We start from the raw sequence: 21,037 nt of genomic DNA, 5'->3' as shown, positions 1-21,037 counted from the left end.
CATTATTTCATTTCAAGACTAGTGCAACAGCTAAGTGAAGATGAACCAGATTCCAGGGTATAATTTTGTGGATGGTTTCAGGGATGGTTACAAGTGAACTACGTATTATGGGTAGTAGGGGGCGGTTGGTCAGATGAAATACAATCAACAAGCCAAGACCACAGTTGAAAATGCTGTGAATTTGTCTGGTGCACAGATGTAGTGCAGCTTAGCTCCTAGATGACTCGTTGGGGTTTTCCTTTATGAAGGTGCTGTAACTGAAAGAAGGTACCTAACAATGCTTGTAGATTACATTTTCTCCTTTATTTGTTTAATGACATATGATATGTGCATCTTTTAATCATACTGGGACACACTGATCAGCAGATACAGTTATGCACACATCCATAAGTCACAACCAGCCAATGTTCACAGCGAGCCCTATGGTGCGGGTACTGATGTCATCCTAGCCCTACGTGATTTTCTGCTAGGCTGTGATTTGGATTTTGTTGTTACATACTGTAAAGTTTGGCTAGCATACAGACTTGCCTGTCTATCTAATTCGGTATTGTCTTCAAGCAGCACTCAACCAATTGTTGTGTTTTCAGTGAATGAACCCAAGTCAAGTGAGAACATAGAGAGTGTGGTTCGTATTTGAGAGCTTCCCAGCTGCATTTACAGTGCTCTGCACTATTGTGTGAGTTAGCCAAAAAACTTCCAGAGTACTGTATTGACTAAAAGATATCCTCCACCAGAAAGCTTTTGTTTCGTGTGTTATGACAAAAGTCAGGAACTGTTACTTTCTGTGATTCATTGGTATGTATGTTGTGTTTAATACAATCTGTGTTGTTGTTGTCGCCATTGTACAAGCAGAGTGAGTATCTGAGTCAAAATTTGCCAACCCTGTCTGTAGGATACAGGAGATAAATTGAGTTTCCTGCATGCTCCGTAGACCTTACACTACTCAATTTATTCCTAATGGGGCACAGTTAAAAGAAGAGGAATACTGTCATAAATGTTGTAGCCTCTACACACTTTTGAATGAGATTCAAGCAACGTGTACAGATGTTCCATTGGACACTTTAGTGTCAATTAAGGTGTCAGTTGTGACTCATACTCAGAAATGTATCAGTGCTGAAGGTCAATGGTTATGAATATTTCTATTAACTACCATACGGAACATTTAGTTTAATTAGAAAGTACACTTGTAGGTACAAAAATAAATTTTCTGTTACCATTCACATGTATGCAAATATTTTTGATGGACCCTATATATAGTTATCACCCCTGGATATCTACATACATATAGTGTCTTCTTCCACTCTAGAAAAAAAGAAATGCTTATAAACCTAACAGTTGTAACACACTGTGAGTGCTTCTCTACCAATCATTTCATCTTGAAGGTGATAGGTACACTGACCACCTCTCACTTACTTGTTATCTGCAACTAAAAATATTTCAAACAATGGAAAATTCAGAATGGAATAATGAAAATATTATGAAAAGGATAAATTGCTACTTACCATATAGTAAAGAAGTTGAGTCGCAGATAGGCACAACAAAAAGACTGCTAAACAAGTAAGCTTTCAGCTAAAAGGCCTTCTTCTGTCTGGCTCTGGCAGCCAGATACAGTGGTTGTGTGTTTGTGTGTGTGTGTGTGTGTGTGTGTGTGTGTGTGTGTGTGTGTGTATTATATCAAATACAGAAGAAGGTGTTTTGGCTGAAAACTTACTTGTTTAGCAGTCTTTTTGTTGTGCTTGTCTATGACTCGGCATCTCCATTATATGGTGAGTAGCAATCTAACCTTTTCATAGTATTACAAATATTTCAGTATTCTCTTAGTATATCATAAGAAAATAATCAGAGCTGTAACCTTCATCTCTGTGTACTCACAACCACACATATTCACTGATGCAACAGGTTTACTTGTTATCAAAGATTAGTGAATAACAGTTGCACAATGAAGAAATTTTTACATTTGTCTACATATTTTGGGAATCATACTCTCATCATCTGGTCATCCATTTTTTTTGTGACACTTCACACACACTATATATATTCATTCCTGCTGGTGCATGACTACTGAACAAAAAACAAAATCATTGCGCTGCCTCATCCTTCGTACTCTCCAGACCTGACACCTGCAGACTTTCTTTTATTTCCAAAGTTGAAAACCCTGTTGAAAGGACAAAGACTTGCAATATGAGATAAAAGAAAATTCGTAGATGGCGCTTCACACGATCCAGCAAAAGGAGTACCAAGACTGTTTCTGGAAGTGGAAATGGTGTTGGGCACAGTTTGTCAATTGTGTAGGAGAGTATTTCAAAGGAGATCATGCACAATAAGTAAAAGGTAAGGGGAGAAAAATTTTGTGCGAATAGTTCCAGAATGTTATGAACAGACCTTGTACCTGATCCAATGGTACATTCAGACCCTGTGATCTGACACCAGATTATCCAGGACCAGACAAGAATACTGCTACTGCAGGAAGTGGGTGCCAGAGAGTGCACGAAATTACTGAATAAGAACAGTAGTGTACTTCTGAGAAACTGGCTGGTGTGCCATGTTTATTTAGAAAAAACTACCAGGATGACGTACAAAGTGTAGCACTAGGGAGGCACTACGTCATTCAATGTAAACGAGGAATCATTATATATATATTAAAAAAAATATTTTTCTGTGTGAATTTTTCCCCTGTTACTTATGTAGGTTGGGCACTGAATTTTGTTGGCAACCTATTGTTTACTTGTGGGAGCCATTGTTTTGAAGATTAGATTGTTAAGTTTGTTCAAGCAGAAGATTTGATCGATTTCAAGGTAAGAAAAAAAATCATGAAATTTATTATAATTCTTTATGGTTTGTACATCACTTTAAAGTGCATAACTTCGTCTTCTTTTTGGTATATTTTTAGAAGAAAACAATTTAAGCATGATAAATACAGAGACATTTACATAACCTAACCCAAAATGTATAACAAGAGTTATCAAATGCCAATTTTTTAAAGATTTTTCACAAAATACATTAAAGTACAGAAACTTATATGCCATGCTGTCCTTCACATAAGTGTACCTCATAATTTGGTGTTTCAAATTTCCTCCTGGAAGCCTTCTCCTGGTATAGAATATTTAATTCACGTAACGTGAGTTACCTTTATGTATGTAATGTGAGTTACCATAATTTTTGTAGGATTAGTTACAATTTTGAGCAGTCACGTTGGTTCTGAATTACATACAACACAACTAACAATATTTAATATATATTTATCTCCATATTCCACATAAAATCCCATAGGGAATAGCTATTTCTACTTTACAACAATTCGCAATTTTTGCAGAATGACTAAGTGCAGCTGAAAAGATGAGACAAAGATGGCAGAAAATGAAAGATGAAGGCAAGTACAAAGAGTATAAAATATCAAACACAAGGAAACTACACAAAAATTTAGGAAAAAGAAGCAGGAACAGGAAAAATGTTTTAGTAAAAAAGAACAAGAAAGGATTGCTGCAGACAGGAAACGGAATGTTAAAGAAAGCATTGCCAAGTACAGGAAGCAGCTAAAGGAAGCTCCTTCAGCTACACCAAGTAGTTCTGCCTCTCCACCATATAAAAATAGGACTTCATTGGAAAAATCTGTACCAAAAGTGAAACACATACTTCCAGCATCATCCAGAAAACAAAAATGTGTTATTAGAAGGTTGTATCATACATATGTTGAACCTTTAGTAGTAGAAAGAGTCTCTAAACTAAAAGTAAGTGATGAAATAACAAGCGCAATGACCAAATTCTATGAAAGGGATGACATTAGCGGACAGGCCCCTGGACGCAAAGACATTGTGACTGTAAAAGATGAGAAAGGTAAGAGTAAGTTGCAAGTACGACACTTGATAATTTCTTTTTGAAAGAAGCCCATGTAATGTTTTGTGAAGAAAATGGCAAAGTGACCAGTAAAAGCAAATTCACAGAATTAAGACCCAAACATGTCATGCTTGCCAATAAACTTCCACACAACATGTGTGTCTGCAGATATCACAAGAATTTCATCTGTGCTGTTAACTCTCTTCATAGCATAGTACCTCAAACAACTAAGTACACCAGTAACTGGACAGAATTTTTTCTATGTGCACAGCCTACAGCCAATTGTTGGTTGGGAAAGTGCATGAAATGTAAAGATTTATTGACAGTTAAACTTCTTGATTTATTTACTGGTGTACAAGAGTAGGGTGTGAAATGGTATGTGTGGCAGGAGAGTAATGGCAGAAATTTTAAAGCAGAGGAAGAAGGTACATATAGAATCTTATTGATCATATTCTTACCATAGGACCTAAATTTTTAGAGCACTGCTACTTTAAGAGAGAACAATCAAAGAACTATCAGAGTGAGAAGGAATCACTATCTTCTGTGATGCTAACTGCCATGATGCAAATTGATTTTTCTGAAAATTTTACATGTGTAAGTCAAGATGAAATCACATTGGCAGAAGAATCAAATTAGTATTTTTACTGCCATGATTTAGCATTCGGGTACTTCTCACCCCTACGTGTTGGTATCTGATAATCTGGACCACACAAATAACACTGTCGTTCTCTATGTTGATAGACTTCTTGAAGAACTACCAAAAAATATTAGAGAATTTACAATCTGGTCAGATGGTCCTGCTTCCCAGTTTAAAAACAGATATATTGCACAGGCTATAAAAGTTCTAAGTAAGAGTCATGCCAAAAGAATTACATGGAAGTACTTTGCAGCTTCTTATGGGAAGGGGCCAGTGGATGGAATTGGTGGGGCTGTAAACGCAAAGTTTGGTCTCTCGTGAAAAGCCAGAAATGTGTTGTAAACAATGAAATAGAGTTTGTAAAAGCATTGTTGCATTCTTCTTCTAACACAAGAGCAATTCTTATGGGTGAAGAAGACTTTAGCTAAAGAAGCAAAAAACTACATCTCTCAGCCTTAATCAAGAACTGCAAGCCTTTCTTGAACATTTCTAAAATTAATCACTTGGAACACTATAATAATGAAGTTGTGGGACACACCACTTCATCAGCTGCAGAGGAAAACACTAACAAAACAGAAAAATTACTAGATATACAAGTAGATGACTGGGTGGTGGTAATATATGACAATTCACATTTTCCTGGTAATATTACTAAAATTGAAAATGGTGAGTTTAAAGTTGATGTTATGATGAAAGATGGAAAGTTTTGGAAGTGGCCTGAAATTGAAGATGAGATATAGTACACTAAAGACAAGCTTGTCAGAAAAGTTAACCCTCCATGTGTTGTAAATTCCCGTGGTTATTTCAAGTTTGACTGTGATCTGTGACAATGAAACTTGATTTACCATATGTTGTAATGTGAGTTACCTGTTCATTATGTTTTAATATTTATTCTATCGGAGATTAAATGTTTGGAACTTTGTTAAAGTACTTATTAGATCTGATGTTCACATAAAACAGAGCAGACTTTTTATTTTCTTTATCATATGCAAAAGCCATTTCTTGGAAATGTAACGTCAGTTACCAAGAATAATAACCAGTTACCAAGAATAATTATGATTTGGTTTTATAAATATAGTAATGTAACAATTATTGTGATAAAGGTTTATAGAGCACTCTGTATAAACTATGTTTTGAGGCATATAAAATACTAAATAGAAACATTTCCTTCTGTTAACTGTCCAAAGCTTATAAAATAAACATCAATATGTAACTTGAGTTACCATGGAATGACCCACCAACAGACTGAGGTGCATATTGCCGAGAGAGGGGTCGGAAGACAAGTCTGAATAGGCGAAGGGCTTGCTGCTAAGAAAAGCCGAAGTCCATACCAGGCCACTCTCATTAGTACATCTCGCGGGCCCTCACGTGACTATTTGCAGTCCTCTGCTTTGTTACTGGAGGGTAATTTGGAAGTGTACCTCCATCAGCAATGACTAAACAAGGCTTCACTCCATCAATTACTGACTATAAGAATGGTGTGCATGTGAATAAGGCATGGGTTGGCAGATGTATCTGGTACCATACCAGTCAGAGACTGGTCATGACTCTTCAGTAAAATGCAGTTACTCTGTACAGAGTATAAAAACAGAAAAACAAAAATTGAAATATTGTATGAAAAATTAAGCTGCTTCCATTCAGCCTATTAGCCAACCATGTATATTTCCACCCCTTTCCATAGGAGCAGTTTACTTCCTTTCGAGACTGCAAATAAAATGGTTGAACTATTCAAATGATTGGAAAGATTAAATATATGGAAAGTGCTCCCTTGGTGTTTACTAAAAAAATGTTATAATTTCTGAAGTTAGAAAACAAGGAGCAAGGGCACAAAGTTAGTAATTCTATCTTCTTTACAAGTAATATTACAATAAATTTTGATGTCTGAACTGGGCAATTTTAGTTAACAACAATGGTAATATGTGGTCAATTGGAGTGGTGTGCTGATGGAGGCTGTGGTGGCATGGAGACGATCCCAGGTGTGGCAACATATTTCATGATGCCTTAAGTTATGACATGAGAGTCACCTGATGACTGCTGCTTGGGTACAGCTGGTTTAGGTGATTCGAATCGCTTAACAATACCCCGTGTTATATGTGATCCGTATGGCCAGTCCACAGAAAACAAGAGTTGATGGGACAGATATGAAACTGGGTATTATCACTCCATGCATGTATTCTTGTGTATTCCAATTGGCGATGTGCACAGAGGCATGATTAAGAGTAATTTTGCCTTGCTCTGGAACTAATAATTTATCAATTGATTGCAGAAGGCAAGCTTTGTTTATTAGGCAGCGTAGGCAAGCTGTTGATTATGGCAGCACAAAAGGTATTTCAGGCTAATACAGAAGAAAAGATTTTAAATTTTTATTATGTACCTAAGTAAAATGAACCTAATAGTGGGTGTGGAAGAATTGTTGAATAGAAGTCTGCTGTCAGTTAAAGTAACTTGATAATTTTGAGAGAAATGTACGATTATAGCAGAAAGCTTAACCACAGTAGGTTACGGTACCGAGTACAGTATGCTATTCCCAATCGGTACGAACCAGTGTTCTCAAGTGGCCCACATAAACTGCTTGTGCGCACACTTGTCACTACAAGAAAACAATATTCTAATTTGAGCCTTGTGCCTACTAAACACTTTGACAGGCCTTTCCCTGATCCTACCTCCTAAAGTGACATTAGCCACCTCGTACGCATTTCCATATTGGACAGGATTAATTACTCTTGATGGGAGGCGAGGATAGCTTGTGAGGCCTGCTCCACTGTTTCCCCACAGCGGAGCTGCATTTTTTAAATAATTATAACGGTCTAGATCACAAGGCACATTTGCTAAAAGGTGACCAGTTTCAATCATCACATGATTGTCTTCAGACCTACAGCTGTAATGCAATAAAATTAGCTATAACCTTACAAAACATAGATATACCCATTTTAATGAACAATGGTTGTTTAGGAAGCAGGGACTGCTGAATGACGATAGTCAACTGCTGGAGAGAGCAGTGTAGCTATTTCTTAAATGCTGGAGGCTCCACCTACAGCTGACAGCATGATGTGTTAGCCAATCAGGTACGATTCGAATTATGTACAAAAGATGTAAATAAAACATCAAAATTATGTAAAATAATTTTATATTAAAGAAGAAACAGTTTGTTAACACAGCTTATGTCAAATAAATATATTAAAAGCTTCAAAAAGGAAACAAACATCACATTTGTTGTCTATAGGTTGCCCTCGAGGGGTACGCTGGAAAATAATTACAATGTTGTTGGTTTGTATGGAGATGATGGACGCGATACCAAAGATGTAACATCAGGGAAATTTCTAAAGAGATGGCTGTGAATATCGATAGGTGATGTCCAGTAGATGACTTTCCATACAGATACGAAGCAGTTAGTCACTATGGAGACGGAGGATGCTGATCTTAGGCGGTTTCCACTGAAGCAGCCATAAACATTGATAAATGAAGTAGATAATGCTACAAAGATGCTGGCCCAGGATATAAATAAGCAGTGGCCATTAATGTATGGATCAATTTATATTAATACCTGTAGATTGTAATATTGTAGCAAATAGTAACAAGAGTGGTATGAGAGGCTAGCAACATTACAGGAAAAATATATGTGTGTATTTCTAAAATAACCTGGTGAAATTGAGTGACGTCGAAAATAAATAAATAAAAATGATTTCTGGAAGAACAAATATTAATGAAAAATGCGGTGCCATGACTGACCTAATATGCCAATTATTTTTAATTGGAATAACAATGTACTAAGATGTAAGAAAGTAATTTTGGTTTCCTCTAACATATTATGAAGTTTCTGTTTAGGTAGATTATGTAGAATTATCAAATTGCTAGAAATGCAACCTTCAGAGTGATCTTGTTCATCAAGACGCTGCCCAAACAAGGATTTGATAAGTGCAGTGCCAGTAGTATGCTATCTAAAATATATTAAAGTGTTATAACCAGTTTTTCCAATATATTGCTTATTGCAGTCATTGCACTGTATTTTACAGATGTAAGAATTTTGATATTTATTAGATTCGCCAATAAAGTCCCATGTAAGTCATTTTAGTATATTTCCTATTGGAACTTGTAACAATGCTATTTGTTTGTTGTAATTTTTGACATAAAAAGCTGACTTGACTAGCACTACAGTTATTGACAACAGAAATTGTTTTGAAGTACCAATTTCTTTTTGGACTGCATCAGGTTGAAGAGAGAATTTTAATAACCTATTTATCATTGTTTTGAAGGATGCTTTTTATATTTAGTAATATGACATGAAGTAGCATTAATTATTATACCTGTGGATGCTGGTTTTCTGCAAATAGCAAAACAGTGTTTTCTGTTTTGATTTGAAATTGCAAGCACTAGAAAATAGATATTCTTTTTATTTTCATGCTCTACTGCGAAAGAAAGTTTTGGAATTCACAGTGATCTTTGGTAAGGCATCCATGATCTTCATAGAAATCAACAACATTGTGATTATTTTCCAGCACGCCCCTAGAGGGCAGCCTATAGACAGCGAATGTGGTCAGTTTGTTTCCTTTTTAAAGTTTTTAGTATATTTCCTTACAATAGCTATGTTAACGAACTGTTTCAGCTTTAATGTAAAATTATTTTACGTAAGTTTGATGTTTTATTTACTAATAAGTACATTTTTTGCACATAATTCTCTTGAATTATACCTGATTGGCTAACACCCACATCATGCTGTCAGCTGTAGGTGGAGCCTACAGTATTTAAGAAATGGCTGTACAGCCCTCTCCAGCAGTTAACTATCTTCATTCAGTGGTTCCTGCTCCATACACAACTGCTGTCTATCAGATGGGTATATCTACATTTTGTAATTTTAAATTCTTATAATGTAACCCTCTAATTTATATCCTGTATTATATTACAGCCGTAGGTCTGATGCTGATCATGTGATGTTTGAAACAGGCCACCCTTCAATAAACATGCCTTGTGACCTATACTGTTATAATTACTTTCAAATATTATATTTAGATCATTGATATCTCCAGTTTCAAAAATCACCTGCATTTTGAAACTTCCTGGCAGATTAAAACTGTGTCCCGGACCAAGACTCGAACTCGGGACCTTTGCCTTTCGCGGGGCAAGTGCTCTACCGACTGAGCTACCAAAGCACGACTCATGTCCCGTCGTCACAGCTTTACTTCAGCCAGTACCTCGTCTCCTACCTTCCAAACTTTACAGAAGCTCTCCTGCAAACCCTGCAGGCAAAGGTCCCAAGCTCGAGTCTCGGTCCGGCACACAGTTTTAATCTGCCAGGAAGTTTCATATCAGCACACTCTGCTGCAGAGTGAAAATTTCATTCCGGAAACATCCCCTAGGCTGTGGCTAAGCCATGTCTCCGCAATATCCTTTCTTTCAGGAGTGCTAGCTCTGCAGGGTTCGCAGGAGAGCTTCTGTAAAGTTTGGAAGGTAGGAGACGACGTACTGGCAGAAGAAAAGCTGTGAGAACGGGGGCACGAGTCGTGCTTCGGTAGCTCCGTTGGTAGAGCACTTGCCCGCGAAAGGCAAAGGTCCTGAGTTTGAGTCTCGGTCCGACACACAGTTTTAATGTGCCAGGAAGTTTCATATCAGCGCACACTCCCCTGCAGAGTGAAAATTTCAGTCTGGCACCTGCATTTTGTGTGCTGTTTTGCAAAAAATTCCACTGTTGTTAATTCTGTGAGCAGCTGTCACTCTTGTGTTCTACCACATGGCATATATAAGTAGTGTTAAGAAAAAAAGAAAGAAAGAAAGCAACTGGAGGCATAATTACAGAAACCAGTACCCGTATGTTAGAAGTATTGAGCCTGGCTCTTAAGACACTTCTCCCACTGTTACACTAGGCAGTAAATGGCTGTCTCAAAAAATTCCCAAGGTTGTGATGTTAACCAGTTCTCCATATATAGGTGGACGTCGTCGTCTGAGGTGAATTATTTGCCCCCCTTAGAGCCTTTTTAAGGGGACCAAAGATGGCATAGTCATTGAACTAATTACCACTAACATACACGAGTGTGATTTGCCTTTTTGTATAAGAGAAAGGTAGGCCCTCAGTTTTAAAGAATTGAGCACCAGATCTAGTTTTGCGCTTAGTTTTATGTATGTAATTGATTTTCTAATTTACTTTGACTATTCCAAGTTAGTGTCTCTCATTATACGGTGAAATCAGTAATTGTTTTGTAACTTAAATTCTACTGTTGATATATAAACAAATATAAATTCTGTAATAACTGTAAACATTTGGAAGACTAAGTGCTAGTATTCTTAAAGTATCTATTTGGTTCTAGTTAGAAACATATTAGCAAAACGAGCTCTTAATTCCAAAGTAATTAAAATTTTTCTCAAAAGTATTGTTTGCATAACTATATTTGTTAATTTCATGATTTAAACAAATAATTTGGCCTAACTCTTGTAGTCGAAGAAAGTGTTAAAAAGAATCAATTTTTTGCTGTATTCAGTTAATTTAATGAGTTACATTTTAATTGTCATTTCTGTAAATTTAACTTCGAACAATGTGTAGTTTCAGTACTTATTATTGTGATGATGTACAAGGGCCTGATTTTTGATCAAGAGACAGTCAGTCCACGGCCGAGTTTCAGAGGAGGAGCCTGTGTTGATTACAACAACAATGCATCAGCTTCACAGTGAAATAAGTGTTACAACAATAGGCCATGTGTTAAAGCAATGACAGTGTCTGTTCCATACGTATCTGATTATTCCGAAAGAACTGAATTATGTGGTTATGCTTTTACTGCTCGTAGATGTTCAACAGTAAACTATTGTAGCAGTATGTGGACATTTGCCTGCAAACTATTAATGAGGTTTATGGGAGGTTAGAACAATAGTGCACTGGCCACATATAACTGTTTATTAGTGGGGGGTTGTGAAAAGTGAAAGTAAAAGACAGTGAAACGCAACTGTGCATCTATCGGCTACATTATTTAAAGTAGCCTATGTTCTACTTCCACAACCCACATTTCAACCAGTGTAGCAATGCAGTGCATCGACACTGAGGACAACATAACGAAATAAAGAAAGCAGGCAGAACCGCTACAAAGTGAATCAGAAGGGGGCCATCTTGGTCAAAGAAAATGTCAGAATGGCCTTTCCTTCACTCGTGTGGATGGCCTTGGCTTTATTTGATGTGGTGATCCTGGATGCTTCCACTGGAGACTTTGTCGTTTTGATTCTGGTAATGACACCATGACGCATCCCAAGCCCACCACTCGTGCCAGGAACGCATTCCCTTCCCGAGCATAGTGTTGCAGATAAGCAAGACAGTGGGCCATTCAACGTGCTTCCTGGTGTGGTTGAAGACTATGGAGCACCCATTGGGCACACACTTTGCACATGTGCAGTTGTTCCTTCACGATGGTGTGAACACTTCTGATGCTCAATCTAACCACGGCGGCTATGGCTTTCACTGTCACTCGGTGGTCCTGGGTAACGAGCGCATCCACCAGCTGGGTGATGTCATCGGTAATGCAGTGTGGTGTTCCAGACAGTGCATCATCGGCTAATGACACCCATCCTTCCCAGAAGCGCTTGTCACACCTTGACCCTTGCAAGGGATAGACAGTGTTCGCTGTACACTTGTGACATTTGTTGATGAATGTCCGTTCCTCCACCTACTTTCGCTGTCGGAAAACGAACAACACCTCTTTGCTCTTCTTTTTATGCCTCCACATCACAGTTTGCAATGCAGCTTGGATGATTGATGCTAGCTGCTCTATATAGTCACGTGATGTGCAAGTGTGCCCTCTATGGACAGGCTGTCAACTTCCATGCTCTAGTCGGAACCACACCTCATTCCACACGCCACGATATTACTCTCGTGTCACTGGTTTGTGCACTCCAGCCTCCAGCTCATTTCTTTTTGAATGCCCCTTATAGTACAACATAGTGTCAACAATATTTGGTCGAATGATTAGATTTTCCAAAATGTTTGCAGAGCATGCCATTTACAAAAACAGAGTATGGTTCATTGCTTTGTGATGGAGCAGAAACAAACTGTCCTGCCTCCTCGCATCGCTAAGCTAACCTTAGAGCTTTGTGCAGTGAAGTATGTGAGGCCACCCTCTACATATCTATGGGTTTAGTCTGTGTATGAAGATGCTGACTCAATTGTCAACTGATCCCAAGTAGCCTCCTATCTCAGTACATACGTGCGATAAGACGTGGCAAAATCTTCATTCGGCATTTGCTGTAGTGTAGATAAACAGTCTCTATAGTAACCGACTTCTCTTCTGAGTGAAGAATGCTCTGCTAAACTGAGCACAAAGGCTTCAAATGTTTCTGCATCTCTTAATGCATCAGCAGATTCGACATAGGAGCATGTGTCACTCGAAAACTTTAACCTCGCTATGTTTCGCAGAAACCCATCTGGCAAAGAGCAATTATTCCCTATGTCAAAAGAGCAATTATGCTTTATGTCTCTAACGCTGTATGAAAATAGTGACAATGTCATTCAGTTTTCCTGAAAAAGTAGGGATAAAAGTCACAGCAGGAAAGCTCCTTACAATGGTTGTTACAGATATTGCAGAACTAGCTGAAGAGGCCCCTGGGGAATTTGTAGTCTGGCTAGCTTTACGTCTGGTTTTGTGCCTTTGTTCCAATCCGTAATGCAATTCTTCTAAGCCTAGTTTCTGGAGGGCAAGTTTGTTACTTTGTTCAGTTAAAGTATCAACAGGGTATGTGTTGAAACTTTTAGCAGAAGCTTCTGGCTTCTTTTGCAGCTAAGGACGCAAGTCAGGCATAGTTACAAAATATGGGATTAACTGTTACTTACAGACCACAAAACTTCAGCAAAAACCATGGTACTCAAACAAAAGCCACACCCTAACCACAATGATGTCCAACAATGGCTTGCAGTGAAGCGGTGGAAAGTGCAAATACATATGGTCAGCAAGATTTACTTTAACTTTTGAAGAAGAGAACAGTAATGGTGTTGATGCTTGACACACTTCATCAGCATTGGTAGTTGACGATGGTGCATTAACAGCAGGTTCAACAGCCAGGATCTAATAGATTTGGTCGTAATACAGTGTCTGGTGTTGACCCATGGCAATGGTTCCAACTGTCTTTGATTTCAGGCATGGTAGCTGCGGCACTGGCTTGGGTAGAAATGGCATATGCAGCATGACAGTCTGGCTGACTAAAGAATCTGCTGGTGTGATAAAAGGGCTATCTTATCTGTGGCCAAAGGATGTTGTAACCTGCACACATCTTCATGCAGCACAGCATATATAGGTGCATCTAACTGCCACACAAAAGAAGAAAACATCTTGCAGCATAGTGTGGCCCAGCTTGCCACACTGTCTACAGCAAGCAGGTGATGCTACGGGCTCAACGGTGTGAAATGAGTTCTCTCCGAGGGAGTTTCTAGTGCGGCAATCAACTGCAATGGAAAACACATTCTTATACCAGATCGAACAGTGCATTTGGATCCCACAGTCTGATACCAGATTGTCCAGCACTGAACAAGGACAATGATACTGCAGGAAGTAGGTATCTTCTAAGAACGTCTAAAATTACTAAATACGAATGGTAGGATACTTTTCAGATATTGGCTGTGTGCTGCATTTATTCAGAAAAATCTTCCACTAGGGGTACGAAGTGAGACGCCAGGGAGTCTGCCAACAGACTGTGAAGGGATGGGAAGGAAAATCAGAGTATGTCGAGGACTGAGTGCTAAGAGGGGGCAAGATCTGTCCCAGCTAACTCTCATCAGGCCGCCCTGCGGCCACCCGTTACCTTTTACAGCTCTCTGATTTATTGTTTGAGGGTACTTTGGAAGTGTACTGAAATCAGCAATCCCTCACCAATGCATTACCAAATCAGCTTAACTGATCGTGAGAACGGTGAACATGTGAACCAGGTGTGGGTTGGCGGTGTTATTCAGTAACGCACCAACCCAATCCTTGTCATGACTCTTTAGTGTACTGCAAATAATCTGTACCAAGAACAAAAATTGAAAATCTAAATATTCTGTTGAAAAATTAATCTAGTCACATTCAGAATGCTGGTCCACCACATACAGAAAGTTGTGGCTAGAGGGGGGGGGGGGGGGGGGGGGGTTACAGGAACAAAGGATATATTGTAAAAAAGACTTCCCACCTGCCCAACATTATTACTGGAACAAAAACTCAAGAAAAACACGTTAAAGAGACCTTAATCTAAACAGCTACATTTATATCTTTGGAGTATCATTACTTTTACAGTGAATAATTTGAGGTGAATACAGAACATGCTTACCTATCTGACTGCAGTTTTGTAGTCTGGTCAATTAGCTGTTGGGTTCTTGTTTTGGTGGCTTTTAGACGGTCTGTCATGTTCTGAACGGCATCATTCATAGCTGAAACATCATTATGGATTGCATCTAATGCTTCTTTCACTTCCCTAAATGATGAAAGGAAGTCCTGTTTAAAAAAAAAATGGAACCCACATTCAGAAGCAAATCAACAACTCACACTATTATTTAGAACTCTTTAACAAGTATCACACATATTCAACCTTCAGCTCTAAATATAGAAAACAGATGGAACTGCTTTTTGGTGTAAAGTGTTCACGAGACCTTTTTATGTAATGGTGGCAATCCAAACTGAAAACTTTACCCTATCAAGTGACAAACAAATACAACAGATGAAATACGCAAAACAATTACCAACACCCTACTTTATTCCAGTCTCTCTAATACTAATCACCAAGTGCCAATATTTTATTTTCATCTTTCTATCTGTTTATTTAGGGTTAAAGAGTATAAAGGTCCTAAGGAACACTCAAACTGGGCAAATGTTGCGTAGGTCATATAGTTAGTACCCTGTCAAATACTTAATATTCGTGATAAATATTATGATTTGGAAAATATCAACAGGACAAACATCAAACACTTTTACACAACTTAAAAAATATATAAAAAATAATATTTATATAGCTATGTGCTGGCCATTTAGAGTTTTTAATGACCAATTATCTCTACTCATGAATTTCTCTATGATATAGAAGGAGTTCTTAAGGAGAAATATCTTTCGTCTACATTTGAAAACATTTTTGAAATCTGTGAGATATTTTATTTCCATGGGTAGATTGCTAAAGAGTTTTATAGTAGCATCTTTCACCAATTTACATTAGATTCACTAAAAGGGTAATGCAGATTATTTTTCCTTCTAGTGTTGTACTTGTGAATATGTCTATTATTCTCGAACCTAAATGGATTCTTGATAACAAATTTCGTAAGAGAATAAATGTAGTCTATGCCCATGGTTAATATTCACAGCTGATTAATGAGGTACCTGTAAGCTGTACACATGCGAACTCCGCCCATGATTATAATTACTTTCTTTTGTGTGGTGAATACTGTTTCATCATGTGAGGAATAACCCCAGAATATTATTCCATAAGACATCAATGTGCAAGATATATTTATTGTATGACATGCCAGTAGCATATATACACAAATTGTCATTACATCACAAAGGAATATATACACAAATATATTTAAAATAATGAACTAGTAAATAGAATATTTCTTATACATGCAAATGGTCAATGTGATATGATATACAGATATGTGACATGTATCATGCGAGACAAGAAGCTATTGGTTACATATCGATGTACAGATCTTGGATCCACTTCATAGCTTGAGGTATGGATTCTATGAAGCCCTCTTCTGATCCACTGAATTTCGTAGTAGAGTACACTCTTGTGATGTGGTCCAGAGTTTGTTCAGGTGCTCCACAGTGACAGCTTGGGTTATCTACAAATCCCCATTTATAGAAAGTGGCCTTGCATCTAGTGTGACCACTTCGGATACAGTCGAGCTTAACCCAGTCTTTCCTCGCAAAGTCAAACCCTTTTAGTGCTTTTGAGGGGTGAACTATAAAGTGATAATTACTGACTGAGTTCGTCCACTCCTTTTTCCAAGCATCTGTAAGGTTGAAGCTATCCTTTCCTCTTATGTAGTGGTTATTTCACATTGGGTTTCGGGTCTTCAATCAGTGATTTGGTAAATTTCTAATGACGTCTTGAATAGGTAGGTATTTTGTGTCATCTACTTGTGTTAATTTTTCCCCATTCTTTAACAGATATTTTTTGCCATTTAGTTTTGGCAGTGCTATGTTGAAGATGGCGGAGAGCCATGGTACTGGGGTAGATTTTAATGTCCCAGTGATAATACACATGGTATCGTGGAGCTGCATTTCTACCATGTTGATATGATGACTTTTCTTCCAGACAGGAGCACAGTATTCTGCAGTGGTGTAGACTATTCATGTAGCTGCCGTTTGCACAGTTGATGCATCTGGACCCCCAGAACTACCCGCCAATTTTCTAGTAATATTATTCTGTGCTTTGAGCTTCTGACCAACATTTTTATGGTGTCCTTTGTAGGTCAGGATCCTGTCCAGTGGTGGTGGTTAGTCTTTAACGTCCCGTCGACAACGTGGTCATTAGAGATGGAGCGAAAGCTCGGGTTAGGGAAGGATTGGGAAGGAAATCGGCCGGCATGTGCCTGAAGCGATTTAGGGAAATCACGGAAAACCTAAATCAGGATGGCCAGAGACGGCATTGAACCGTCGTCCTCCCGAATGCGAGTCCAGTGTGCTAACCACTGCGCCACCTCGCTCGGTCCTGTCCAGTGTTGTGACCAAATATTTAGAACGGAAGCTGTGTTTTGCCCTCTGTTGGTCACATTACATGGTCAGACTTTCTTTGGCGGCTGTATTGTCGAGGTGAAAAGTGCAGACTTCTGTCTTAGAAGGGTTTGGATGCAGATGCCACCTTATGTAGTATTTGTTAAGAGCTTCAGGGTCACCCGTTAAAGTCTTTGCCCCTTGTTCAAGACACTTTCTTTGCACTGCTATGGTCAGGTTGTCAGTGTATCTGAATTTTATGCTCACTGTGTTAAGCATATTGTTGATATAAAGGTTGAATAGTAGTGGTGCTAGAACTAAGCCTTGAGGTAGTCCACTCTTGATTTTTAAAAAAGTTAATTACGACCATTCCACTCGTCACTTTAAAGTGGCGACTGGTGAGCATGTTCTTCAGGAGAGTCATGAGCCGAAGGCATGGGATCGATTTCCTCAGTTTCAGCATGAGCCCATCCAGCCAAACAGTATCGTAGGCAGCTGTTAAGTCTATGAATGCCACTGATGGTTTCAGTCCTCTTTGAAAGCCAGCCTCTATGTATGTCAAAGACTGTACTTGCTCGCAGCAGCTACGGTTATTGTGGAAGCCTACTTGGAATGGTGCTATCACTTCATCTACAGCCGTATAGGTTCGGTTGTGTATGAGTCATTCCAGCAATTTGTAACTTATGGTCAGTAATGCTACTGGGTGATAGCTTGCTGGATCTTTGGGTGGTTTACCTGGTTTGAGTACTGCTATAGTGTGAGCTACTTTAAACTACTGTGGGATCATTCCGGTGTTGAGAAAGTTGTTGTTAAAATCTCTTAGTCAAGTGGTGCCGTTCTTCCATAGGTGTTCGATGAATTCTGGGAAGATCTTGTCCATGCCAGCAGTTCTCCTATTTTTGAGGCTCCTAATGGCTTTATTTTTAACTCTGTGAAAGTGTTTGAGTAACAGGGGTGAGGTTGCAGATTTCTGGCCATTTCGTTTAACCCTTTCTTTACTTCAGCTGTAGCTGTTCGGTCGAGAGGAACATTTTCAGCTCATTGTTTAATGTGCTGTGCTGAGGCCCTTAAGGTTGATTCACTGATGATTTTAGTAGAAGCAGAGCCCAATTTTCATAGTAGTGACCATGCCTTTCTGCTGAAGTGGGTAAAGTTCAAGTCTGATTTTAATGTTTTCTATCTCTGTTTCCAATTTTGGTTTAACGATTTTAGTATTTGTTTTAACTTTTTGTTATCATTGCTCTCGCTGTGCTCTTGGTATAGCTTTTCAGTTACTTCATCCCAGCCAGGTATATATTCCTTATGATAGCATCGGGGTATGTTTTTCTTAGCAGCAGTGATAATCATCCTGATAAATCATTTATAGATTTCTACTTCAGGTTTGATGCATTGAATATTGTCTTCAATTTCTTTGGTATATAATGGCCAATTTGCTTTGTTAAAGTTCCACCGTGGCTTCCTGATGGTGTTTACTAGGGGGACTAGTGTAAGCCTGTGCTGACTGTTTGGGAAGTTCTTTAGTACTTTCTATGTATGGGGTACAGGGATGTTATTAGTGTCCTTGCTAACCATACACAAGTCTGGGTTGGTGTTTGTATCCCATCTTGCAGATTGGAAAGTTTTCAGGTCCTTGGAATCATCTCACATATAGATAATCTTTTTCTTTCCACTGGGCTAGTTTTTAACCATTTTCATCAGTGTTGCTGTAGCCCCAATTTGTGTGATGGCTTTTAAGTCCCCTATGCATATGCAAGGGTGGGGTGAGGGAAGGTGGTAAGTACAGAATTTACTCAGACTGTTTGGGTGGTATGTGAGTAGCCGTAACTTCGATGGCTATTGTTTCAATGTCATGATGATGATGTTCTGTAATTTTTCTATGGTGACAGAGTGTTCCTATTGTATATAGCTGACTCATGATTAGCAGATGGTATGTGTGCTACCAGCTTATATTCTGTAATATAAATTCTTGCCTCAGTAGCTTCTGGTGGATGGCGAGTTTTTTGAAGAGCTATTATGTCACTGGTATTATCAGTTGCCAATCTGCTTAGGTATTTGCGTTTGTCTTTGGAGATTCCTTCTACATGATTTGTAAGATATTTAATTTGGAACTAAAGTGCCTTGTCAGTTGGCATTTAAAAATGCAATTTTTGTCTTGATTTTGCAGCTGCCGGTGGGGACCATGAGTGATCGCTGATCCAGTATGGTCGTTGTTTGGGTAGATGGGTAGACTTTTCGCTATACTTTTCTTGAAGGAAGTTGCCCAGGGTGCACCATTTTGAATATGCTAACTTCTATATCCCAATGCAGTTTTCATCAAAATGCAAACCTAATAACTTAAAATTTTCTACCCTATTAATTACTTCTTGTTGGTACTAAGTTAATAGGTGGTGGTATATCTTTTTTGTTTTACACTGGACGAATTGCGTTTATTCAAACTTTAAAACTGGCTTATTTGTGTAAAACCATTCAGTAACTTTCACAAATACATCCTTTACAATTTTCTGTGTTGAAGCTTCTTTGCTCACCTTTACAACAAGGATTGTATAACTTAAAAGGAAACCACGAATTAATTCTACCTATCGATTCAAATAAAATGGCAGATCATTAACGAAAAGCAAGAACACTAGTGGCCCTATGGTTGAAACTGTGGGACTCTCACTGTATTTTTCCCCGATGCAGATGATGTGGTGTCCCTCTTTGCATTATTTGAACAGCCTAGAGTAGGTTCCTGCATTCTGTTTCTTAAATAAGAACTAAACAAGGCATTCGATAAAGTATGTATTCGATAAAAGTTAAACTTCTGTAATACAATATTATTGTTCAGTAAATATATAAATAGCCGATTCAGTAGAACAATCATTTTGAAATCCAAACTGTGATTGGTTATGTATGCCATAACCAGAAGGTGGGTGACAACCCTGGAGTAATTAACTTCTCTAAAATTTGAGGAAATTATGTCCTCTGAATTACTTCTTCACTGTACGTTTTCTTTCTTCTCTGACTATATGCACCCATTTTTCCACCTATTTTTTAAAAATAATTATTAAAAATATGTATTACACATCAACTGTCTTATATAATGTTTCCATTCTCTTTAATAGAAATAATGTCAATTTCTATGATTGCTTTGCCTGCCTCTCCTTTAACAATATTCCACAGTGATTTCATTTTATTGTCCGATTTCTCAAATTCGTTTAAGATGTGCATACTCCTGAAATTATTTGTAACTTTTCTTAATGCATTAAAGTTATGTTTACAATAAGAAAGTATTTCTGGGTCATTACTTCTGTCTGTTTTCCACAAGTCATTTTCTCATTGTGATGCTACAGATCAGTCAGTTATCACAGCCCACCACGTTTGTTGGCTTCGCCAACACACAACCAAATTATAACATTATAATATGAAAATATACCTCAAGGAATCCTATCATATTCCAGTTAACTCTTAATACAAGAAATATAAATGAAAACGAATAACCGACTTCATAATCTATAATAATCAGATCAATAATTGCAAGTCTCATCTCACTCATGTCAAAGACAAAAGTAATCAATTCATACCTTCTGCCAAAATAAGTAATTGATTCAGTGATTCTCAGTGGCCACTGTATCTGATTACTCGATTGGCTATGACCAATGGAAACAAATCGCCAACAGCAGCACACTGCGGAAGAGCCACTGACACCTTAAGTGCACTTTAACCCTTTCAGGCTCAACTCTGCTGCACCCTTTTGGCACTATTAGATTGGGGCCTTGCATGATATATATATCTCCATGCATATTATGTATTAGCAAGTGGTTTGACCTTCATTAAAAAAGTTGCATTTCTCCAAGTTTTGTACAATACCCCCAGCTGAACCTCAAACAGCAGGAATGAATTGGATGTATGGAGCTGTAGCTTAATCAGTGATGTGTTGACATTT

At 38.2% G+C, this 21,037-nt stretch overlaps 1 protein-coding gene across 1 annotated transcript in view; it reads right to left on the bottom strand.

Moving 5' to 3' along the window:
• The window catches only part of LOC126267372 (conserved oligomeric Golgi complex subunit 6-like), a 115,467-nt gene that overhangs the window by 88,566 nt on the left and 5,864 nt on the right, over positions 1–21,037 (bottom strand). Inside the window, 1 exon segment of the mRNA XM_049972553.1 lies at positions 14,738–14,901. Coding sequence (XP_049828510.1) covers positions 14,738–14,901 — 164 coding nt within the window.

This window comes from Schistocerca gregaria, chromosome 4 (assembly GCF_023897955.1).
Source record: "Schistocerca gregaria isolate iqSchGreg1 chromosome 4, iqSchGreg1.2, whole genome shotgun sequence".
In the NCBI taxonomy this organism is placed as follows: Eukaryota; Metazoa; Arthropoda; class Insecta; order Orthoptera; family Acrididae; genus Schistocerca; species Schistocerca gregaria.
Note: the sequence above shows the minus strand (reverse complement) of the source record. Positions and strands in the feature narration are given on the sequence as shown.